General features: G+C 36.8%; 1 protein-coding gene across 2 annotated transcripts; it reads left to right on the top strand.

Moving 5' to 3' along the window:
- The first annotated feature begins 6,103 nt into the window (after positions 1 to 6,103).
- LOC102229111 (opsin-5-like) lies at positions 6,104 to 23,118 on the top strand. 2 transcript variants are annotated; one of them, XM_023330295.1, is made up of 7 exons: positions 6,104 to 6,336; positions 13,098 to 13,181; positions 18,883 to 18,973; positions 19,056 to 19,218; positions 19,682 to 19,809; positions 19,905 to 20,239; positions 21,960 to 23,118. In XM_023330295.1, the coding sequence occupies exons 2-7, from the start codon at positions 13,122 to 13,124 to the stop codon at positions 22,416 to 22,418; spliced, it is 1,236 nt and encodes a 411-aa protein (XP_023186063.1). In that variant the 5' UTR covers positions 6,104 to 6,336; positions 13,098 to 13,121; the 3' UTR covers positions 22,419 to 23,118. The 2 variants fall into 2 exon arrangements, with proteins under 2 accessions (XP_023186063.1, XP_005810743.1); XM_005810686.2 differs by lacking the exon at positions 13,098 to 13,181.
- The last annotated feature ends 2,717 nt before the right edge of the window (positions 23,119 to 25,835 follow it).

Below are 25,835 nucleotides of genomic sequence, written 5' to 3'. Positions count from 1 at the left end.
GATAAAACTTTTTTTTATTTTTACAAAAGTTACCTACGGCAGCTTTAAAGTACTTCTGTTCTTAGTTTTACTAGTGTTTTGTCTTGTTTTTAACTGCATTTATAATTCCCTTTATGTTGTGCACCAGACTTGGACATGAAGCTAATTTGACATTTATATTTCTAGTGTCTCTCTGGTCCCAAGTCAGTTTCAGGCTGCATACGAGTTTAATTGGATTAAAAGATACAGAACAAAGGAGAATGTTTTAAATCTGCAGAAGACATTCACTGTAAAATTATTTATGGTCAGGAAATAGAATAAAGTTTCCAGCTGCAATGCTTATCATATTGCAGCGTCATGTCGGATTAACTCTGTACAGCTTGAGGTTTTTGTAATCCATTTCCTGCTCTCCTGGGTTGGAATATAAATATGATAATACCCAATTATTTTCACATCTTCTAAACTATGTAAAAGAAAAGTAGCACAGTGAAACATTTTGGGATTGATTATTGCAGAAATGCAAGGAATAACTACTGGATTTCAGACTTTAACACTAAAATTCTCAGATTTTTTAGTCAAATTTTTCTAACCATTTTGCAACAGTTAAAAAAAATACACTTAGTAGGCTTTAGATACACAATAACACTAGGAAAAGGGCAATTAACTGCTGTAATAGAGGGCAAAGTGATGCGAGTGTGCATAACATCACAGCTTAACACTTGGATATTGGAAAGTGGTAAATAATTAAAAAACTATTTCTGCTATTGCTATCACCACTACCAGAAGTAATAATAATACAGACTGTATTATTAATATTAATATTATCCTCTGGCCCACATATTATTAGACATATTCTATTTTTAGAAAATGAGACAGAAAAAAGAAAAACCCTGAGACAAAAATATTATTCCCTACTGGTCCCGATTTGAAACATACTAAATTAAATAGTTCCCTGGACTCTCCGAGAATGAGTGTGCATTCACACCGGCCGTGTTTAATTAGGTTTAATCAAACTGTAGTTCGTTTGTGTGGAAAGTCAGATTTACCTTGGGAGGCATGAAAGCAAAATCTGGATTGCCTATAAACCTAGAAATCTGTTTGATTAAAGTGAACTCTGGTGCGATTCAGTGCATAATGTGGATGCAAACGGGCAGGAGACCTTTCCAAAAAGCAGGAAGTGGACTACAGCGCAGAGCATTCTGGGTAAACAGAACTAAACCAAACGCGCTAGTCTGGCGCTAGCGGTAGAAATGGATTGTGGTCTTTTACCAAAGACAAAAGAGAAATCCTACAACCGCTAAAATCTGATGCTACTCCATTTTTGTTTACATTTTCGTGAATCAAGTTGTTCTCACTGTCTTCTTCCCAGGTTTTAGTGTCGTTTCCTTCAGTTGTTTCTCCCACAGCGCCACGACAGGCGAGGAGGGGAACCGCTTTTACAATTAGTTTGGTTGTCTGACAGTGCAGTGCGAAAGCGAACCGCAGCTGAAAATGTAGCGAATGTTACAGTTTTGAACCAAGTCGATGGGACTATCAGCTATGAAAACAACCTGAAATAAACGTGTGCTGTTAGCGATCATTTGAGGTTATCTCGACTTGTTGCTGTCATCACCCCAACTTTGGTCATCATTGATAGGGCGTTTAAGGCTTCAGAAATTTGTTTTGAATTTGTTTGTGAAGATCTGTTTTACTAATCAGCCCAGATATATTTTGGACTGATAATTGGGCAATAAAATGTTGGAACTTCGGTCCCCAATTGAGCCGCACATTCTGTAGTCTTCTGGACTAAATTATACAGCTCTGGTAAAATATTAAGATACCTCTTATAATGATTATTTTTCTCTAATTTTACTTTTTATAGGTATATGTTTGAGTAAAATGAACCATGTTCTTTTATTTTGAAAACTACTGACATGTCTCTGAAATTCCAAGCAAATGTAGTTTTTATTTGCAGAAAATGAGTCAAAATAATGAAAAAGATGCAGCGCTTTCAGACCTCAAATAATGCAAAGAAAACAAATTCATCTTAATTTAGAAACAACAATTCCAGATTTTCTAGAGCTTTAGTTGGCTTTCAAAATACAAAGACTGTCGAAATGCTAAATCAAAAATACGGTGGAAAAACATTGACATGCAGGACAAGACTGAACTGTAGCAGAGATATTTTTTAAACCTTGAACCTTTCCAAGCTGTTTTTCTTAAGTGAAAATAATAATTCCAACATTTTCACATATAAAACTCTGTTATATTTAACTCCCAAACCTTCCTCTCATCCCGATCGTCTCCTGCCATCTCCAATCAGCCCCTGAATCAACTCCACTCTCTGGCTGACCACTGGCTGTGACACTAAGATCATCTAAATATGCTCATGAACCCGGCCATGTCAGTGACCAAATAAGGGGCCGGGCCGAGGTCTTAATATGACAGCGTTGCTCTTTGCAGCTCTGACACCCCTGCAACCTCTGCACAGCTCAGGCAGTGAGGCCACGCTCCCTTAAGCAGCTTTCCATGACTGTCAGTCTGCGAGCTGTGCCGCTCCCAGCAAACTGCATGGACAGCGATGATAAGGTAGGATGACACAGCTCTTTATGTGCAGCTCCAGCCCTCCTTTAAAGGCCTGAATTTACTGTTTACCGCAAATTACACTTTACTTCTCAATTGAATGTCGCATTTGTTTTGGATTGTTGAATAAAGCTCCTTATTCCACGTCAAATGCTAATTGCAAAGAGTCGATGCTGTTTAAGTGATCAATACGCTGAACTGTTGCTGAAGATTTCCAAGTCCTAATGAGCCAGTTTTATTGTTTCTGCTTCACATTTATGGATGGAGCGCCTTAGATAAACCACCCACACACACACCGATATACACAGCGGAGGCATTTGACACATTCAGACTTTAACTCAGGGACACTGAGGACAGACCAGCCGTCCAATTAGTGGACGACCAGCCATACATCCCCAGGCACAGCCACTGATTCCAACAACTGGAAACAAACTGAAACATGTTCATCACTGACCCTCTATTTTGTAAACATTTCTTGAAGATTAAATAGAGCATAAATCACACAGTTTGTTTTCTTGCGAAATGGTAAGAAATCTGAGTGATGTGAATCTAAAAAAGACAGCAGACAGCAGATGGCAGCTGTGAATAAAACTTGCATGAGATTGATGCTGGTGTATTTCTTCTAAAACGCTCCATGAAAATAAGTTAATCAGTAGAAATGATGCAGCAGCAGACAGGATGGGTGTTTAACTGAGCAGATGCAGAAGCAGCTGACAGTCAGACTGAGACTGATGATGTTTTCACCACTAAAAAACACCCAACTAAAACATTCTTGAGTTTCAGAAACGTGTCAACATTTTTTACATTTTTAGCTGCTGCGGTTCACTTTCACGCTGCGCTGTCAAACAAACCCAACGCTTTGAAAAAACGGTTCCCCTCCCCGCCTGCGGGGGCGCTGCTCTAAGAACCACTGAAGGAAACAACACGAAAACCTCTGAAGAAGCCAGAGCGCGACTTCCTTCATCACAAAATATAAACAAAAGTGGATTAGCGTCAGATTTTTAGCGATTAGAGATAGTTTTTCTCTTTTGTCTTCGGTAAACGGTCACTAACCATTTCTCCGTCTAGCGATAGAAACACAGGGCTTGTTGTTGTTGTGTTTACCCAGAATGCTCTGCGCTGTAGTTTGCTTCCTGCTTTTGGAGTGGTTTCCAGTCCACTTAGCACCACAATACGCATTCGAACCGCACCAGAGGTAACTCCAACCAGGCCAACAGGTTTTTAGACAGAACAGAGTTTGGTTTTTTGGTCCGCATCAGAATTCCCCGAACGAACCGGACTTTCTAGACTAACGAACCGTCTGGCACTTGAACCACAATCTCATTCTTTCAGTCACTATCCAAAGCTTGTCATCATAGATGAGTGTGGGAACGCAGATCGACCAGAAAATAGAGAGCTTCGCCTTTTGGCTCCGATTTGTCTTCACCAAAAATGACAAAATGTGAAAAATTTCAAAGGTTTGAATACTTTTTTCAAGCTCCTGTAACCTGTCCACCACATCTAACCTTGTTAATTTTTATTTACCATCACTTACTGTTTATCTGACTGCCAGATGCTAAAGCAGCTGCAAGTAACACACTAATTGCTCTAATAGCGACTCTGTTATTTCTGTATGTTGTTTAAAAACATAAATAATTTACATATCCACCACTGGTCTGAATGGAACTACATAAAAACTGAACCACTATAACTCACCAATAAATCAATCCTCCTACTGGAGGAAGGGAATGAAAATAAAAATTTATCTGACACACAGCAGCTTAGAGGTGTACATTTCTGAACGTAACCTTAATGTAAAACTCAATTTAATTTGCCATGAAATCCAAATATGTATCTATATATATCAGCTGTGACTAAGTGTTGTTTAGGTTGGCATCTACATTCAAGATGGTTGAATAGAGGCTCTAACTTTAGATGCTAAATGTTAGGATGACGCCAGTTCTCCACTTGAGTTTAATTAAGACAGAAGTGAGAACAACACAATGAGTGAGGATTAAAAGAGAAACTCGTTGACCTCAAAGTGAAGAGATTCATATGAAAAGCAATGTTTTTCTTTAAAAGGTTTTTGCTCAAAAAGAGCAGGAAACCGATTGTAATGACGCTGCATGTCTTTTGCGGTCAGCTTTAACGGGAGACATTAACATCCCCTCTGTGCAAAATTCACATTTACATGTTTTTAATCCTTCAATTTGGGTCTCAACTGCTTCTGAAAACAGCCTAAGTGTTTAAAAACATTTATTTGACAATAACTTAAAGTTTCTTGGTGTCTGGAAAATGAGCCAATTCAAAAACCTTTAGAACGTTCAGTCACATCCGAAGGGCACTGAGCTGTTACCTAGCTACTCCAGCCCGTTACCTAGCAACAACCCAAGCGGAATTCCAGCATGTTTGGTCAGCTGGTTTTACCGCTTAATGTGCTGTACAATGGATACTGGAAAAGGCAAGAGTTTTGTTGGTGACCTGTTGATTTACTGTTCAGAAACCACTTGCTGCACTGCAAAAACACGAAATCCTACCAAGAATTATTGTTTAGTTTCTAGTGGAAACATCTTAGTACACTTTAAATAACTTAAAAGTAACTTTTCAGCAAGATATTGGAGCTTGTTTCAAGACAATTATTCCTTAATAATGATGAAAAAGTACTGGTTCCATTGGGTTATTATTTCAATTATAACAAGACATTTATCCTATTTTATAACTGAAATAATCTGCCAGTTGAACTAGTTTTTTTTCAGCAATATTCAAGAATTATTGACTTAAAGCTAAACTAACTCACGTGTAGCTTTGTTTTAAATAAATAGTTTTTCAATATTGCCTAAAAAAGTAGTAGATTTTTTATATATATAACAATAAATTTTCTCATATTATAAGTGAAATATTTTACCAGTGGAACTAGTGTTTTTTTAATCAATATTAAGAATTAATTTACTTAATACAAGCTCCTATATCTTGCTAAAAACTACTTCTAGGTTAGTTTTGTGTTATTTCAAATGCATGAAGAAACTAGACACAAATACTTGGTAAGATTTGATGTTTTTGCAATGTGCATTCTTGTTGGTTGTGCAGGAGGCTCTATGAACGCTTTTCAAAGATGTACAGTTGTACATGCTAATTGCGTGTTTTTTTGTATTTGTTCAGTTCAGCTGCTAGCAGCAGCTAATTTGCAATAAAGTGACAGGAACCCCTATAACATCTCATTCTGAAAGGAGCTCAAAATAGACTAAAATTTAATTATAAGGATTTTGTGCAATAAAATTTAATGAACATGTATTTTTATAGTGCACAGACCTACCCTAACCTGTCCAGGGAAGCATAACAGGTCGTCTTTAATGAACAGTGTTTAAAGACAGATGAACAAAGTGAGGGGGAAAGCAGGAGAAGGGGTTGAGACGGGTTGGGGAGTGGTACTTTGAGTCATCAGTGATGCTCAGACCTTCACAGTATTATGCTGATCCCTCTCCCTCGCCCACACTCCCTCTCTCACTCTGAGCTGCTCGCTGTGCATCAGCCAGACTCGGGCGCGCGTCCACAAGGATGAGGAGCGCACACTCTGCGTGACGGAGCGAGCCCTCGTCCACCTGGCTGCTCACGCGCGTGTCGGCGTTCGGGAGGAGGATTCCTCCACTGAGTGTCAGCCTCACACCGGTCCCGCCTCTCTTCTTCTTCTTCTTCTGTCTTTTCTGTTTTTGTTTTTTGTTTTTCCTCCCAGAGACTGGTCAGATCCTCTCCTCCATGTCTGGCTCTCCACCTGGCCTCCATGAGTTTAATTGAGGACAAGCCATTCCTCCCTGGAAGGTAAGCAGCAGCGTCTGTTTCCACGGCATAACGGTGACTTTAGGTATCAGGGAGGTTGATATATTTAATCTTTTTTGAATTTCCTCATGTGGTTTTAAGAGGGAATTAAAAATATACATAAAGATGATACAGCTGAAAACATGGATTGTGTATAATTTTAGGGAATTTTCAGAGATTTGTCTGATTGGGATGAAAGAGTGTTTCCTGAAGGGCAGCTTGTTTCAGTAAAGTGGAGTCTGGTTGTTCAGCCTGATGGTTAAATGAAGTCAGAGAGCTGACAGAAGACTGTGGGACCCGTGCAGGATTAGTCAGGAGGCGCTCCGATTGCCAAAAGATGCTGATTTTTGTTTCCCACAAGTTAAAGCTTTCTTTCTGACAGCACAAATAAAATGTTACAATCTAAAACTATACGTTTCACAGACACGTCTGAATGAAGCTCTGCAGTAATGAAGAAGTGAATAGGTAAATGGCGAACCCATTAATATCACATCTCTTGTTTCTCTGCAACAAACAGCTGCTGCTGTTTGTCTTCCAGCCCATGTGGAAACCGTCGCAATGGTCGACCGTTTCCAACGCAGCCGGTTGACCTGATCCCAGGCGGCACGTATTGTTTGTTTGAATGTTTGCCTGCATAAATAAGCTGCTTGTTGTCGTTGCACAAACACATAACTGTGGGTCTCACTTCGGCTTGCCAACAGAAAATCAATACCTGTAGACAATGCTTGACTATTATGAGTAAGTTTGGCCTTAGAACTTGGAACAACGTTATTTAACAAAGTGATTCACCTTCGACTTTCAGGGATTCCTGTCAAAGCAAAGGCAGGAAGGAAACGTGAAACAGGATATATGTAAGAACTCGATGATTTGTGTGATTTAATGAAGCAGAAAATCACCTTTACAGATATTTATAGCTGCTTCTAATCTGATGTGTTTAATACTGCTAAGTAATTTTCAGCGATATAATCAAGGACATGAATGTCATTTAAGGTTTTGTGTTTTAATACCTAATTTTATCTGTGTTTTGTTGATATTTGAATAATTATACAATATCAATTCATTTTAAAAGGGTTTAAAATAGGGTTGAAACAATTAACTGGATTAATAGTGATGAACTGATTACTTAAATAATTGTCAATTAATTTAGTTCAGTCAACTGACAGATTAATAAAAGACCAGTAGCTGAAAGAATGAGCAGCAATTATACCAGAACTTTAATAAAATATATATATAACCAAGAGACCACTCAAAATGATCAGTTTCTCTGATTTTACTCAGAAAACTAAGTGAAATCAGTTTTATTCAAACATTTTACTTATGTTTGAGTAAAATGAACATTGTTGTTTTATTCTATGAACTACTGACAACATGTCTCTGAAATTCCAAGCAAACGTTTTGTATTTATTAGCAGAAAATGAGAAACGGTCAACAAAGATGCAGGGCTTTCAGGTCTCAATTAAAGCAAATAAAACAAGTTGATATTCATTTAGAAACAACAATACTAATGTTTTAACTCAGGAAGAGTTCAGAAATCAATATTTGGTGGAAAAACCAGGAGGTTTTCTATGGGGTTCAGTTCTGTGGGCTGTTTATTTTTACCAGAGCTGTGTATTTATATAAATAGGTTTTAAAGAAAACCTCTTTATCTGTGAATATTTTCTAATGGAATATTTTTTACTTTAACTGGTTCAAATTCTGTCAAGAAAATCTGATATTAAGCACCTTTGTCTAGTTAATTATTAATCAGTTAATGAAAAAATAAACAGATTTTCTGTACACCAAATGATATAATGTCAAGTAGAAAGTGCACAGATTTTCACATGTTGATGTATTTTTTAAGGTTCTGTTGGCTCTAGTGGCCTTTATTTGAAAGTAGTTCAACAGGAAACGCGGTAATGAGAGAGAGAGGGAGGACATGCGACAAATGTCACCAGGCCGGGAATCGAACCTGCGACCACCGCCACGAGGACAAAGGCCTCAATACGTGGGTCGTGCTCTGCCGCTGCGCCACCACAGCAGCCCTAGATGTTTTTTTAAACTGCAGCTGCATCTTTAGCTACAAATAATAAAGCATTTATTAAAGAAATGATGTGTTTTTGCATTTTAGGTTGTAAAGTTTTTATTTTCTGATTTAAAAAAGGAATTGAAATCAATCATTCAAAAGAATAATCAGATTAACTGACAGAATAATCAAATTATCATCAGAACAACTGATTAATTGGCAGAAAAAAATATTAATCAGAAAAATTGCCAGAATGAGTAATGTAAATATTTGTTAATTTGCATCTTTAAATGTATTTCTAAGACTGTATAAAAAGATTCAAGTCATTTGATGAAAATCTGCAGAATGTGCCCATTTTTAAAAATTAATTAATCGATTAATTATCAAAATAATTAATAATTGATTATTAAAATAATCATTAAATGAAGTCCTAGTTAAAAATGATAATGTTAGAGTTAGAGTAATTTAAATTATTTGTTCTGCTGGTTAGAATTTGCTTCTTTGGCTCTACAGCCCTCAGCATGATGCTGCCACCACCATGCTTGGCAGCTGGTGAAGTGTTGTTAGCTCTCAGTGGAGTGAAATCGCTCCGTCTTTGTCTCAGCTGACAGACTTTTTTTTTTTAATATACTTATATCTCAAATGTCTAAGTATTTTATGCAATTTTTGTATGGGGGAATATTTCTGCCATAAGTCGAGAGCACACATTTTCTGTCTGAAAGAAAGATTTCATGTCGTTTGTTCTCAAAACTTTTAACTCTTGTTTAATTCCCATAGTTTGGCATAATATGGCCAAAATATTATGCCATATTATGCCAAACTCCATAAATTTAACTCCATAAATTTATGGAGTTAAATTTGTGTCACAATTATTCAATCAAAAAGATTATTACAATTCAAAATGTTTTGACCAGTTAAATTATTTTTGATTGAGATAAGTTTGTTTTTTTTTATTAGAATTTGTTTTTGCAAATCCAAACGTTTTGATTACAATTCTATTTTTTTTTGTTTGACATAATTTTTTTAATTGAATAATTGTGAAACTAATTTTACTCCATATTAAGTGCTTAAATAAAAAATCTGTAGAAGGCGAAATTATGTTTTAATCCAGTTAATCGATTAATCGTCAGAATAACCAATAGAATAATTGATTAATCATCAGAATAATTGATATATCATTTAAAAAATCTATAGAATAGTTGATTAATCATTAGAATAATTGTCAGAATGACAGAATAATTGATTAATCATTAGATTAACTGATAGAATAATCAAAGAATCATCAGAATAATTGATTAATCGGCAGAAAATTTTATTAATCATCAGCATAATTGCCAGAAGGAGTAATGTAATCAATAATCGACTACTAAAATAATCGTTAGTTGCAGCCCTCCTCAGCAGTGTTTGGTATAAAGTAATTCTTCTTGAGAAAAAAAGGTTTAAATTAAATCCATAAAACCCCAAACTCAACGTAATATTCACACCAATGATGAGTGCATTTAAATATCTAACTTCCTGTAAGTTTTTCCCATCGTTTCATTAAAGAAAATTAAAAACCTGCATTAATAAAGCTCACATTAAAGGCAGCCTGACGCAGCAGCAAAGAGGTAGCCGGTGCTACTAGTTCTGTTTTGTACATGACGGAGATCAATGTCCGAACGTGAATCCGGTCCTGCTGGGAACTCATTTATAGTCTGATTAGATCATGTCAAGCTCTGCACCTTAAACACTTCAGGTGCTCTGCATCATGTGATCACTTTCCTCAGACATTATATAATTTATGTCGCAGCACGGGTGCCGAGGTTGGAAGGAGTCGCCTCCGATGGCCCTGTCCTACTGCTGAGGCTTTGTGTGAATATTATACAGTTATGGCATTTGCTTGTCACTGACAGTCCCTCTCAGTTGAAGAGGCAGGCAGGGTGAATTCAGTCAGCTTTAATCTCTCAAAGGTTTCCACGGGCTCTGGGGGACATGCCACAAAGAAACCATACATGTTTCTGCAATGACTTCCTGCTACATCTTTTTATATCGCTGTGAATTATGAGCCTACTAGATTATCGCATACAATGAAATCTAGATTGGGGGAGTATTTATTTGTCATTTAACAGCTGCTTTGTTGAATGCGATTGTCAAAGCAAAAACAGCAGACAATTAGCAGCTAGTTTGAGATGAAAATTATTTTAGATTTAGTGCTTTGGAAACTGTGATGAATTGTGAAAAGTAACACAGAAAGCATAAAAATGTTAGAGCTCTGATGAAAACATTGTTGGTGCCCTGGGGGGCCAGGAAGCCCAATTAAACCAAGCGTAAAAGATGCAGTGTGACACATAACATCCCAAAACACAAACACAAGATATGTCAAAGGCGCAAACTCTGAGGGTTATCCGTGAACATACTGTACCATTACCACCATTATATAATCACTGGTGTTATTTAAGCAAATACAATCACTGATATTGTTGCTGACGCCACTTTAAGGCCATAAAGGTCAAAGAAAACAATTGTAGAAATGAAATTTAAAGGAGACCTATTGTAAATATTTTGGTACGTTTTTGTACTTCCATTTGAGTCTAAACTGTGTCTAAAAACAACCCAAGCACTAAAACAAAAAAACCCACCCAGCTGTTTTCTGGAAATAAGTTAATGTTTTTTGGTGTTCAGAAAATGAGCAGCTTCAAAAACCTTCCGATTGTTAACGCTCCATTCCGGTTGTACTCAACTTCTTAGTTGAAAAAATGAACTGAAACAACTAAAGGAGTTGAATTTTCCACTGGGAAACTGGGAGCAACGCCAACTACCCCCAGTTACAATCTGTAAGGTAGCTTTGCTTTTCAATATGGCCGCTCTTCGCCACAACAACAATAAAATGTGGTGGAGACATGTTCAATTTACAAGACATGCATGTAAAAGTGCGTCTAAAATCAATGATACCTGTAACGTCTTCAACTCTAAACTAAAAAAATGTAAAGTGATGTTTGCTTATGGGAACCAAAGTTTGAACAGTACTTGTTCTGTTGGCAGATTATTTCCAAATAACATTGGAAAAATGTCTTGTTATGAATAAAATAATCTGCCAGTAGAACTAGCACTTTTTCATCAGTTTTAAGAAAATATTGACTTAAAACAAGCTCCTACATTTTGCTGAAAAGTTACATATAAGTTAGTTCAATCTTATTACAAGCATACTAAGATGTTTGTGCTAGAAACTAGACCAAAAATACTTTGTAACATTTTGTGTTTTTGTAGTGCAGCATCCTAGGTCAGCTGGTTTTACTGCTGTATGTGCTGTACAATGGCTGCTGGAAAAAACAAGTGTTTTGTTGTTGACTTTCCATCAAGAAACCACTTATTGGATTATTGTTGGTTGTGCAGGAGGATCTACTGATGCTTTTCAAAGATGTACAGTTGTATAATTGCACATCTGTTTGCAGCAAATGTAAGCATTGAGCTGGGGGCGTGGCCAGCAGCAGCTTATTTGGATTTAAAGAGACAAGACGCCCTAAAACAACTCAAAGTAGGCAGAACAGAGCAGATTAAAATCTCATTATCTAGGAACGATTCTGTGCAAAAAAAAAAGTAAGATCATGTTTTGTATCGCCCGTATCCTGTTCACCTTTAACCCCGACACAGATTTTCCTGCAGATGGCCGCTTCCTGCCGCGCTCCCCGACTCTCAGCCCTTTAAATGGCCTCTCATTTCAGACGTTTAAGGGCTATGAGTGACAGTCCTATTTTCAGTGCCGTCATAAATGTCACAGTATTAACACTAGGATGATACAGTTTTCGAGTCCTTCCCATATCGGCTCAACAGGGCCAAAAGGCCGGAGTCCACCCTGACGACTCTGATGGCTCAAATTAGCATCCCTTCTTCAATTGTAAATGTGGTCGTTGACCGTCGGGCCAGAAGGTGGGAATGTGAATAGTCCATGTTGGGGGTGGGTATCTATGATACCTGCAGGAGATCAGGTCTCCTGTAGGTAGTGCTCTTCAGTTTAGTTTTGAAGCATACATGAAGTGTTTTTGGAGAGATGTGACCTTTTGCAGCTGATCCATGATGTTGTGCTGCATTATCCAGGTCATTTTGCCAAATGTACATAGAGTTTGCAAAACATACAATCTGTTTCAAGAAATGTTCAAAGGTTTTTCTAAAAGAAATTAGTAATGTTTCTCTTTGAAATAAAGCTAAGAGGGTATAAAATGACAGTTTAGAAATAAACTTACCAAATTAATTGTGTTGATCCACCTCAAAAAAACATGGAAAAAGTGTAAGCAAAAGAGATCTGGGTCTCAGGAGGTTATAATGAATTCATTGTGCTTGGGTGCGCCAGTAATGGCCTTATTTACGGAACAAAAGCGCCTGTTGAAAACAGCTAATACATTGGAACCTCAAACATTGTCCTGAGCCGTATGCAACGAAATTTCGTTCTTTATACACCCTGTGCATTGAAAATGACAACAAAGTCAGTCTAAGTCGAAGTCGAAGTCTAAGTCTATTGTGCAACTGTGAGATGCGTTGAGGCCATTACCAGGGTACTGATAAGGTAATGGCCCTATTTACAGAACAAAAGCACCTGCTAGAGAAAATCCTTCAGGCCAGTTGGACTATCGAAGCCGATATAGGTATACGTCAAAGTGGACTAACTCTAGCCATTCTGACACGAGACTTGTTGCAAACTCAGGCAGAGCAGATTACTCGTCATCCTGACAACAGGAATAAATTGCATCGGTTTAAGACGTTTACCTCGACGTTTTCCACGTTTCAGGAGCGATGCGGATGCCAATCAGGAATGAAACGACGGGCGGCCGGCAGCCACCGAATGGTTCATGCTTGGTGTCACCATCTGGAGGTCAGCGCTGTTCTTTCACTGAAGGAATCTAATTAACTGGACATCATAGCTGCTCTGTCATGAAATGTGCCTCTGCAGACTGTCGGTGGAGTTCAGCTGCTCTCCCTCATTTTCACAGACAAATTGATGAGTTTTAGCTTCATTTTGTTCCTCGAATCTCAAACACACTTTGCTTAAATCTGTCTTAAAATCAGGTCATTTCAAAGACTATTTACTTTCAAAGAGTAAATACAGGAAGTGGTTTCCAAATGGTGAGGAGAAAAAGGCCAGATGTGAAGAAGTAATTAGTCCTTCTTCTTAAATTGTGAATTAAATGTGATTAGATGAAGTAAATCCTTTGCTTTGAAGCTGATTGACAACAGAAAATACGAGAAACTTATCAAACTCTGATCTAAAGAAACTCAGGAATATGAGCAAATGTTTTTGATGATCGCAAACGCTGAAGCAGAAATGACATTTTTCACATTAATTTATACAAACCTTTCCTCCTAATAACTAAATAAAAAGTTGCTTTTGTATTTGTTTATTTATTTTTGTCAAAATAGGAAATATTTGTGAATGGGAAAACACCTTTTTAACTTATAATCTTACAAAAAAAACTGTCTGAAGAGTGAACTTCATCACAAAGAATCAGTGAGATTTCTGTATTTGTACCTAAAATATGATTTATTTATAATTAACTCATATAAAATAAAACATTTAATCAAAAATATGTACACTGGAAAAGCATATAAACATGACCTGGAAATTATTAACATTATAATTTAGAATTTAATTTATTATTACTGTCACTTTTATTAACGACTTAATTAGACAAAATGAGATGAAAACACAGATAAAAATACTTTATGTGTACATCAAAAAAATCTAATTAAAATTCTAAAGCTTATTAAAAGAAATTTGCTTTGACAGGGAAAAAAAGGAAATTGTTCAGGAACTTCAGAAAAGGTTTTGCAGAACATAAAACATCAACAAAATACATTTAATAAAAATCATATAATCCGGCTAAGCCACAATCGAGGCTGAAGATTTAATCTGAGCAGATTTGGCAGAAAATAATCCAGAAACTCTGAAGAAAACCTTAAATTCATTGTCAGGTTTTTAACACACCTTGTTATTCTGATTAGCAGAGTAAATCCACAGGCAGCAGCAGCTTTATGGAGAATCTATTCATAACATGAATAAAAAAACTAAAATGTCACATTTACAGAAACATCAAGACTCAGAACATGATTACGTACTGTTGGCTTCAAAACGACGATACAAGAAGAGAAGAACCGCCATGTTTCAGTCAGGAGTTAGGGATCAAGGAAGGAAGGGAGGAACTAATGATAAAATGGGAAAGGAAGGAAGGAAGGAAGGAAGGAAGGGAGGGAGGGAGGGGGGAGGGAGAGAAGGAAGGAAGGAAGGAAGGAAGGAAGGAAGGAAGGAAGGAAGGAAGGAAGGAAGGAAGGAAGGAAGGAAGGAAGGAAGGAAGGAAGGAAGGAAGGAAGGAAGGAAGGAAGGAAGGATTATTATTATTATGGACTGTAGATTTTTTTGTCTTGTATTGGGGATAGTTTGTAATTATTTTGTTTATGTAATATAATTTATTGACTGGCTCTTTACCACAGTATATTGAACAGGCATTAGAAAACCATAACATGGTTTTAATTACAATTTTTTGATAATTATTGAGTCTGTAAGCCATATATTCCATTAAATTGAGATCGGATTAAATAAGTTTACTTCTTCCTACTCCTTTTCAAACAGAAAACAGTGCTAAGCTAATTATTTTGTTCTCCGTCATAAATGCATGTTTTCTCCTGTCCTACTGATTGTTTGCTTTCTTGTTTTTAAAAACCTGTTTGAAATAAATAATTAAATGAATGAATGTTTAGTAGAAATTAGGATTCCTCTAACACTGTGTTAAGTTAATTTACTAACTCCTTGAAATCTGTGTGCGATGCTAAGCTCTTCGTTGAGGCGGAACAGTCTTTTTTTGATCATTTTAAAATGTTGGGTCAACATTTCCCGTCGGAAACATTCCAGAATCCACCGACTTTTCAGCAGAGATTTGAACAGAACGGTGATTAATTATTGCGGCCATTTTGTTTTCAGTCCCACGTGCACCTACTGCAAGAGCTAAAAGGCGCAGGTTTCGTAATTCTTTTCCATCCGTCAAGCCTGTCGAGTGCATCTGGATTTAAAACAAAAACGGCTTTTCATCTTTTGCAAGGGATTATTTGTTTTTGTCATTATTCAAAGAAAATCTTTTTTTTCATTTGTTCCTCCATCTGACTGTGTGGGTTTGAAATATTGAGTTACAAACAGCAGGAGAGCAGCACAGAAAATGTTGAAGAGTTAAGTCAAACTGTTACCACTGATGTAGTTTTAGTAATTTATATACAGGATAACTTTCGGAATATATTCACTGAAAAAATACCCAGTTTCAAGGGGTGTGATGATGCCTAAAACTCACAAAACAGGAATAAGTCAGGACCAAATTTTAATACTGCTGTCGAGAAAACGTCAAAGATCAAATTTACACAGGAAACAGACAATTATTCTGACATTTATTAGTCTTACCACAAATTTCAAGCATCTCGTGTCCTGAGGTGAGTCTATAAAAGCTAAATTGGGGCCTTAAGAATGCACAACATATACAACTGTACATCTTTGAAAAATAATTAGTAGAGCCTTCTGCACAATAAACAAGAATGCAGCAAGTGGTTTCTGGATGGTAGGTCAACAACAACAAAACTCTTCCCTTTTCCAGCAGCCATTGGACAGTGCATACTGGTAAAACCAGCTGACCTGGGTTGCTATACTGCAAAAACACAAAGTCTTACCAAGTATTTTTGGTCTAGTTTCTAGTACAAACAATGCAGTACACTTGAAATAAGACAAAACTAACTTATATGTAACTTTACAGCAAGATATGGGAGTTTGTTTTAAGTTAATAATTCCTTAATATTGATGAAAAAGCACTAGCTGCTTTGGAAGATTATTTTATAAAAAATGTTCCTATGTTAAAAGTGAAATAATCTACCAATGGAACAAGAACATTTTCATAGATATTAATAAAATATTGACCTAAAACAAGCTTATACATCTTGCTGAAAAGTTATAAGTTAGTTTTGTTTTATTTCAAGTGTAATAAGATATTTACACTACAAACCAGACCAAAATACTTGGTAGGATTTTGTGTTTTTGAAGTGCTTCAATTGTGCAAGGTCTGCAGTACAACATTTACAATTTTCCACATGCAATTAGTGTTTTTTGATGTAGCTTAACAAATCCTATAGACGTCCAACCAGTCGGCCATTTTAGCGATGCTTTCTGCCTCCTTCAGCGTCTGAACAACTTGCAGTTCTTAAATATTGTTTGTATCTTTTCTGTCGCCTTTCATGATCCCAACTGGAAACCCAAAATGCTACCAAACGAACGACTTAAGCTAACCTCAAGCGTGCGAAGCACAAAACAGATCCCGCATCACCTTTGTGTCTGCAAGAGAAGCCAAATTTTTTTAAAAACTATGCACGCCTTTTCATGGCATTTAGGTGAGAAAGTTGCAGCTTAATTAGCACATCACCATCGGTTTCACCAGCAGCTGCAGCAGCAGTTTATTGGTCCGAAATGTAAAAATGTTTGTTATGATGCCAAGAAGGAAAGATATCAACAACGACATCAGAGATGCAATTTGTTGTTGCACCTCAATCTGGTCAAACTATTTAAAGTGATTCAGTCTTCGGTGAGGATCACACCTAAGAGAAAAAAAAATCCAAGAACAAAATCCAAAACTCTGTTAACATGTTAAAGTTAAGAAGAATAAGACAAAAAGGGAGCAATTTGACAACTTCTGAAGGGTTTTGAATGAACATAAAGGTTTCAGACTGCAGAAGTCCTGGTTTATTAAACCACTTCACTGCAGCAAGGTGACGTTTCAAACACTTGGCTCCTCATCAGACAGAGAGAGGTCTGATAAAGAGCCAAGTGTTCGAAGCGTCACCTTGCAATGTCATCAGCAGTGAAGTCATCATGGAGTTCTGAGCCAATTTGTTCATTCAGGATACTCTTTATTTCATCCTTCATGTGTTGCTCTGCATGTTTCTCTGTACACGGAGGTTTGAAAATGTTAAAGTCTCTTCGTACAAATAACATGGCAGCACAACTTGGGTTTGCAAAGATTAGGTTTTGGTACAATGTTATTTGGATAAATGAAACCAAGGCCGAGTTTTGAGAATCACCTGCAGAACCAACAAAGCAGCAGAGAAAGTAGATACTACATATTTTGATATCGACCCAATAACAAATAAATACAAGGCCAGTATTGCCGATACACTGCAAAAACATAAAATCTTACCAAGTAGTTTTGGTCTAGTTTCTAATGAAATGTCTAGTAGTAGACATTAACTGACCAGACTCAAACTAGAACAAAAAACGTTCAAAGCAGAAAAAGTTCAATTTAATTCTTCCAAAATTAATAAGCAAAACATAAAGATTTAATGCAAAAAATAAGTCAAAGAATAAATAACAATTTGGGGCCCAATTTAACTGAGGTCAACTGAACACAAACTAAACTGACCTGCAAACAAAGAACAAAAGGCTTAAATAGAAGTGGAGTAACCTAAATCTACCACATGAGGGAGGCACGACATAACAAAAGAACAAATAAATACAAAATTAACTAAAGCATCCTATGAAACAAATAAAGTAAAACTAACTCTTACTTAGCAGAAACAATAATAAGTGAATATTTAAGTGACAAAATTAACTAATTAAAAACAACTTGAAACAAGTTTTCCCCCTTCAGTCTTTCAAAAAACAAACGGTTTGCTCCAGGTTTCCTCCTCCAGCTGGTTTGCATCAGCAGCACGTCAAACAAAAAAACAAGTGTAAATAAACCATTCAGACAGACATTAACTAAAGTGTGCACCCATTAGAAAATATATGACTAAATGAAATAAACGTAAACATATAAACTGTAACTAATATAAAGAAAAATACTAACACGATGTGGTGGTGGGAGGAGCATCCGCCACACTAACACAACATTAATAAGTAGCATTTCAGCACTGGAGCTTGTTTTAGGTAAATAATTATTTAATAATGGCAAAAACATACTAGCTCCACTGGCAGATTATTTCACTTATAGTGATAAATTTTCCCATGTGAAATAATCTGCTAGAGGAACTAGTACTTATTTTTAACAATATTAAGTGGTTATTTATTTAAAACAAATGCCTATGTCTTGCAAAGAAGGTACTTGTAAGTTTAATTCAAGTGCATTAAGATATTTTCACTAGAAATTAGATCAAAAATACTTGGCAAGACTTTGTTTTTGCATCGAGACTGAACTCTGTAAAGTTTTTCATTATGTAAGTTTGATGTATTACTAAACTTCCAACATGGTAATTCTGACTGACCAAAACAAGAGACGTTTGGTCTGATTTAGCTTCAGACAGAGGGGGAAAAAACATATATGTGTCTTCTTATTTGCTGTATGTAAACTTCTGGTTTCAACTGAAACAATATAAACCACAGCTTGAAATAGATGGGGTTTCTTTTTCTGTTATTATGACCGTATTTGACTGTCTTCCACTGCTTACAGTCAAGTCTTCGACATCAATCTACTGTAGAGTTCCAGTAAATAAATTCTTCAGTCCTTTAAAGCATTATTTGTGATTATCTAATTTGTGTGGTTGTGTAAACATTTTAGATGGGAAATGCTTCAGATGCAGCCTCTTTGTTTGCCTCGAGCATCTCGAAGGAGCAAGACATCCTCATGGGTTCCGTCTACAGCTTGTTTTGTGAGTAAACACAATGATCCGATGTTCGCCACGCTGATATTTTTCCTGACATTTAGTCTTTTTCGTTCTTTTTTTCCCAAAGGTATCCTGTCCCTCATAGGCAACTGCCTTCTGCTGCTTGTTGCTTTTCACAAGAGATCAACTTTGAAACCAGCAGAGTTCTTCATCATCAACCTCTCCATCAGCGACCTTGGGATGACGCTGTCTCTGTTTCCACTGGCAATACCGTCGGCCTTTTCGCACAGGTCTTTTTTAGTAAACAAGTTGATTTTAATGTAAAACGACGAACGCAGACAATTCAGATTCCCACTTTTAATTTAAAAAATAAAATAAAACAGAAAACAGGATGCAAGTAATCGATTAGTGAACTAATCTAAAGTGGACTAACTGAAATTAAGAAGCTCTTTGAGTGTTTATATTTCAAAACAGAAGAGCATAGAGCGCATTTTGCATCCCATATCGGAAGCTGTTCTCTTTTCTGTTATGGCGCCGCCGCCATCTTTGTTTTTATCAACCGCCTAAGTATGACCAGCGGCGCCCTCTGGTGGATGGCGGCCAAACTACAACACTAAAAGCGGGATTTAATAGTTAATCGATTGGAACTAATTTTAATCTAAGACGTCATTAATCCCCAGTAGAGATCCAACATGATATTGGAATTGATTTTTAGCAGGAGGCACATCTCCATCTCGTTTCTCATGTGTGCAGGTGGCTTTTTGGAGAAATTACCTGCCAGCTTTATGCCATGTGTGGAGTGTTGTTTGGTCTCTGCAGCCTGACAAACCTCACTGCCCTCTCCTTGGTGTGTTGCCTTAAAGTCTGCTTTCCTACTTATGGTGAGGACATAATAATGCAACAAGCACATTGTTTTTTAACTCTGTAGACTTTCATCTCCAATCTAGTAAAGTCTGTTTTATATTTCCTCTCACAGGGAACAAGTTCTCGCCCTCACACTCCCGCCTCCTGGTGGCCGGAGTGTGGTGCTACTCATCTGTGTTTGCCGTGGGGCCCCTGGCACAGTGGGGGCATTACAGTGCTGAACCTTACGGCACGGCCTGCTGCATTGACTGGCACGCACCCAACCAGGAGCTTTCAGCTTTGACATACATAGTCTGCCTTTTTGTCTTTTGCTATGCACTGCCCTGCACCATCATCTTCCTCTCCTATAGTTTCATTCTGCTGACCGTGCGGGGATCGCGTCAGGCGGTTCAGCAGCATGTGTCACCCCAGACCAAGACCACCAATGCACACGCTCTCATAGTGAAGGTCAGAGGATGTGGCTGTCACTGATGCAGAGGCAACACCGAGTTCATGGTTTTGCAGTTGGCAGGACTTAAAGGGGACCTATTATGAACGGGTTAGGATAGGTCTATGGGCTATACAAAACATGTTTATTAATTTTATGATAATTAGATTTTATTCTGCTCAGTTCTGCCTATTTTGAGTTGTTTTAGGGCGTCTTGTCACTTTAAATCCAAATAAACTGCTGCTGGCCACGGCCCCAAACTCAACCTTTAGACTCACACATAAGAATGACTGGAAACAGATGTGACCGTAACATCTTTGACCCTGAATTAGACCCAGAAACAGAAGAAGTACAGCCTCCTGCACAACCAACAAAAATGCAGCAACCATAAACTGAATGGTAAGAATATTTTCACACCTGATAGTCCGGTAGACTCGGTTCTATTTGGGACCAAATTTGCTTCAATTTTCAACTCCAGCGATTTGCTTTTACTGCCCTGAGTCAAATTATCCAAATTAATTGAAAACCCTATTCAGCTCCTCGCCTGTGGAGGCGCTGTACCAAGACCTACAGAAGGAAATGACACAAAACTTCAGAAGAAGACAATAAGCACAACTTCCATCTTCACAAAATTTAAGCAAAAATTTAGCAGTTGTTGGATTTTTCTTTTGTCTCCGGTAAAAGACCAGAAGCCATTTCTCCTGCTAGCACTAGTCTCTTGCCTTTGTTTTGTTTGTATTTACCCAGAATGCCATGTGCTACAGCTCATGTCCTGCTTTCGGAGCTCGAGAGTTCATTTAAACTGAGCAGAGACCTTGGTTTTTAGGCTGACTAGAAATCTCAGTTTGATCTGCATCAAAGTTCGATTGCGCATTCACACCTCCACAAACGAACTGGACTTTCTAGACAAACAAACTGGAGTTGGACTAAGGCAGACTAAACAGGGCTGGTGAGAATACACCCTCGGTCAACAACAAAACACTTGTCTTTTCCAGCAGCCATTATGCAGTGCTTACAGTGGTAAAACCAGCTGACCAAACTTGCTGGAACCTTTCGGGTTAGTTACTAGGTAGGTTTTTTCTGAACTCTCTGGCTGTTTTTAGAAGCAGCCAAGACCAAAATGAAAGTATAAAAACCTGCAAAATGTGAATTTTGCATAATAGGTCCCCTTTAAGGATGTATTAGATCTTACTTGCTTGTTTTTGTCATGTTTTTTACATTTGCAGCATTAAAAATGACAGGAAAGAGACAAGGGAATCAATATTTGCTTTTGTTAGTGTTGTGAAACCAACCTCAGACTATAACGGATTTAAATCGGATTTTATGTGATACACCAACACAAAATAGTGCATTACTATGAAATGGTAGATTATATAAATGGTTTTCTAAATGTTCTGTGCATTTGCACTTACATTTATTAAATGCAATGCAATCAATTGGCATCTAAAATTAGTAAATATTTTAGCCACAGGAATTCCCTGAAACAAAATGTTTGCCTAGATTTTTGGGTTTTTGTATTTTAAAGGATTTTAGGTCAGACATAAGCTAAATGTTGTTAAAGCCAAAACAAACCAGAAAAGAAAGTCTTTTGTTACTGCTTTGTGATGTATTATGACATAAAATCTCCATAAAACTGAAGTTTTGTGATTGTACAGAGACAAAATGTAAAAAAAGCTAAATAGTTTTCCAATATGCAGGTCATTGTCTGTTTTTCTGCTTGTATTGCTGCATTCTCCACAGCTGTCCATAGCAGTGTGCATTGGTTTTCTGGGAGCCTGGACCCCTTACGCTGCCGTGGCAATGTGGGCTGCTTTCGGAGACGCCACAACCGTCCCTCCTGTTGCGTTCGCCCTGGCCGCAGTGTTGGCCAAGTCTTCCACCATCTACAACCCAATGGTCTACCTGCTGTGCAAGCCCAATTTCCGCGAGTGTTTATGTAGAGACACGTCTACACTGCGACAGATGATGCACAGGGGTAGTCCACAGCCGCAGGAGCGATTCAGCTTCACTCCACAGCGCAACAAGGACACGAGTGCCTCCACAAGGTTCTCAAATGGTCAGCAGGATAGCTACGGGGCATGTCTGAACTGCACCGAGAACGCAGCGCTGCAGAATACCGCCTGCGTCCTGACGGGATCCTCCTACACCGAGGTGACAGTTAGTCAGCTCTCAGCCAAACCAGGAACAGATTTCATCTAACAGAGCGACTTGCTTCAAACACTAGAAAAGACCTGATGTAACCTGTTTCCTTCTCAATCTGAACACCATGGCAACTCCACAGGACTGCAATGAGCTGCTGTGGAATCCTGAAGGACTGAAGTGACAAATCTGCACTGGTCTGAGTCAGTCTGAATAGATTTACCACTGACATTTATGTTTGTCTCAAGGTTTACTTCGTTTTAAGGTTGCTGGCGGTTTTATTTTATCCAACAGACATTTAGGACTCAAAATCTGTAAAAATTAAGACAGTGGTGCTACTGCTGGATCAGGGACACTTTGTTTCTCATGTAAAAGAGGAAACACAGAGACACGGGAGATCACATGATAATAAAGAAGGTAAATGTGCAGCTGTAAAGTGTTTCTCAACTTAAAATCACAACTCCCTGTTGACTTGAACACCTCTGTGTGAATATGTTGTTATCATTGCAACTAGGATTCATTAAAAAAGAAACTTCTTCGGTAACAAACACAATGCAAAAATACTAAATCTTACCAAGTACTTTTGGTCTAGTAAATATCTTAGTACACTTGAAATGAGACAAAATTTACTTACAAGTAACTTTTCAGCATAGTATAGGCGCTTGTTGAAAAAGTACACATTATTCCCCTGTAACATGGAAGAAATGTCTTGTTATAAGTGAAATAATCTGTCAGTGGAACTAGTACTTTTTCATCAATATTAAAGAATTATCGACTTTATACTGGCTCCTATATCTTGCTGAAATGTTTGTAGGATTTTGTGTTTTTCCAGTGAACACAAGTATCATCATTACACCATTTTCTGCTTTTCTTTAAGATCTGACCAGCCGATTCAGATTTTGAGCAATTTCTTTTTTCTTTTTTTTATTTTAATGCTGCCATTTTTTTATGGTTTCCATGGACTCTGGAAACAAGTTTTAGGTGTAACATTTTCTAATCGTGAGGAAATTAAGGAGATTTTGTGAAACGTGAAGTCCTGTTTTGATTTTGAAGTATGTGAGTTGTTTCTAATCTGCTCAAGTTCTGAATAGTGAATGCATGTTTGGATCAAGGGTGTGAAATTCATTGCATTCTTCAACTGTGTCTTGACTGGGTATATCACGTTTGTGGTGATGTCATTTTTACTTCTTATTTTACATTTTTTGTCAGCTGACAGTCCAAAGTGTGAGTGGTTAAATAATTATAAACCAAAGTAATCAGAAAGTAAGTTGAGCCGCCAGTTTCAAGCATCCAGAACCCTGACGTGAGTCAAGCATCTGTTAAAACCGAAAGTAGTCGTACCCTTGGTTGATTTACATTTATCTGATTAAAAAAAAAAAATCTGTGGATTGAGCTAAAGATTAGCGTTATGGCAAAGAGACCTTCCAATCTCAAAGACTTGGATCTCATCACTGAAGATAAACTGTCAAAATATCAAATGAAATATTAAAGGGATGTGATTGTTGTAATGCCAATAATTTCCACTGATTGTTCAGGAGGGTATAAATAATTTGGCATCCCACTTGTTAATAAAATCTATCTAAAGAACTGGTAAATTAATTGATTTTCAAATTTAACCTATCTTTATATTGTTTTAATATCTTTAGCAAGATGCCTGTCTCACTTCTAGAAACAAGCATAAAATCTGCCAGGAGTATGAATAACTTTTAGCTGAATTGTACATGGCGTGTGGAAGCTGCAGCTCTGATAGAGTTACATTTTTCAACTAGTCCAAATAATCTGTGGCAGCTTAAGTTAGTTAATGATCAAATTGTGTCACTGACAAATTGTGGCGTTACGTTCCTGTGGCATTTAAATCAAACGTAGAAACAGAGTAGTGTGATGGGAGAATAACGACTTTAACACATGAAATAAAATCAAATGTAATGAGTGAATCTGAGTGTTTTTATTTCTGATGCAGTTAATAAATAGAAAATAGCATTTTTATCTTTCAACAGTTGCATTTCCATTGACCATATAACTGTGCAAATTGGAATTACAAAAATAAATTTGCTTAATATAAAGAACTCACACTTTAGGAGGATTAATTAATTTTTTGTGTATTTTGCACAAAACTCCAATGGAGACACTTTTTTCTCATCACATGTTCGAAAGCTACTGGTGGAAAAGACAAAGATGACGACAGGAAGTGGTAGGAGGATGATGGCGAATCATTTTTTTAATGACTTATCACCTGAACAAACTTATTCACGCCTAATTTTCATTTCATTTCTTTTCTAATGGAAACACACAATTGCGAAACTCGACATCAGTGGAATATCAACAGTTTTGTGCATGTTGGTAATGGAAACGCAGCTAATAACTGATCAGACCCATGAAGAGGAAAACTGATGATTCCAATTTTTACTTGTTTAATTTGTGTTTTCTCTACTTTCAGGCTCACTGCATTCAAACTATGTGAATAAAAAAGTAGATTTGTGTTAAGATAAGTTAGATTTTACACACACAACTAGAACATGCTCACCAGATATAATTTACAGATTTTTATATCATTACAAAAAGAGGGAAAGACTTATAAAACATTCTTAAAAATTTGGATTTCCAAAGTAGCTTACAAGCTGGCAAATACAACTTTACTTTAATAACTGCTTAAATGTTTTTATTTGATTCTAGCACATCAGGGCCACTTATCATGTAAAACAGTTTCCACTGCAGCTCCTTTCATTGCCGTTCTGCTCATCTTTCCTGGCAACTAATGTGAATAAAAGCCTCAAACTGAAATAAACGAGGAAATTATCATATCTGATGTCCTGCGTGCTGCTCCCAAAATCTGCTTTCCTAGAAATTAGAAACACATTTAAATTGATTTTCTTTATTTTTTTCACTGCTGTGTGGCTTTATGTGTATGTAAACATCAGCATAAGTAATGCTATTATTGACTAATTTAAAAAAAAAGAATCTTGTAAAACTTATTTAATAAAAAGACGTAACAAACTTCCGTTTTGGTATTCTCTTATTTCTCCTAAATTAGGGAAAGTATAAGTCTTTTATTAGGATGGATTCCAAATTAACACATCTTCTTCTAAATTTAATATTTCTAAATCAATACTTGAAGCTGTTACATTGCATGATAAATATATATGAAGAAACCTTTAGATTTGAAACCTCTGCGACTTCATGTTGCTTAGAAAACTGTTCATTACCTGGAGAGTCCAGCGTCTTCAAGTTCATTCAGCAATCTACGTTTTCTTCAAAGGAGACAAAATAGGAGGCAGCTATTTTATTCTAAACAATATTAGAAAAGGGAGAGACATAATACTGTATATATATATATATATATATATATATATATATATATATATATATATATATATATATATATATATATATATATATATAATATATATATTATATATATATATATATATATATATATATATATATATATAATATATATATATATATAATTCTCAGCCA

This window comes from Xiphophorus maculatus, chromosome 1, assembly GCF_002775205.1.
Source record: "Xiphophorus maculatus strain JP 163 A chromosome 1, X_maculatus-5.0-male, whole genome shotgun sequence".
Classification (NCBI taxonomy): Eukaryota; Metazoa; Chordata; class Actinopteri; order Cyprinodontiformes; family Poeciliidae; genus Xiphophorus; species Xiphophorus maculatus.
Note: the sequence above shows the minus strand (reverse complement) of the source record. Positions and strands in the feature narration are given on the sequence as shown.

What these genes read in the sequence shown, in the direction of transcription:
- LOC102229111 (XM_023330295.1), top strand. Translation starts at nt 13,122, where the DNA reads ATGAAACGACGGGCGGCCGGCAGCCACCGAATGGTTCATGCTTGGTGT. An exon ending in TTCCGTCTACAGCTTGTTTT is followed by an intron (nt 18,974 to 19,055) that starts GTGAGTAAACAC and finishes TTTTTCCCAAAG; the next exon opens with GTATCCTGTCCCTCATAGGC. An exon ending in CCGTCGGCCTTTTCGCACAG is followed by an intron (nt 19,219 to 19,681) that starts GTCTTTTTTAGT and finishes TCATGTGTGCAG; the next exon opens with GTGGCTTTTTGGAGAAATTA.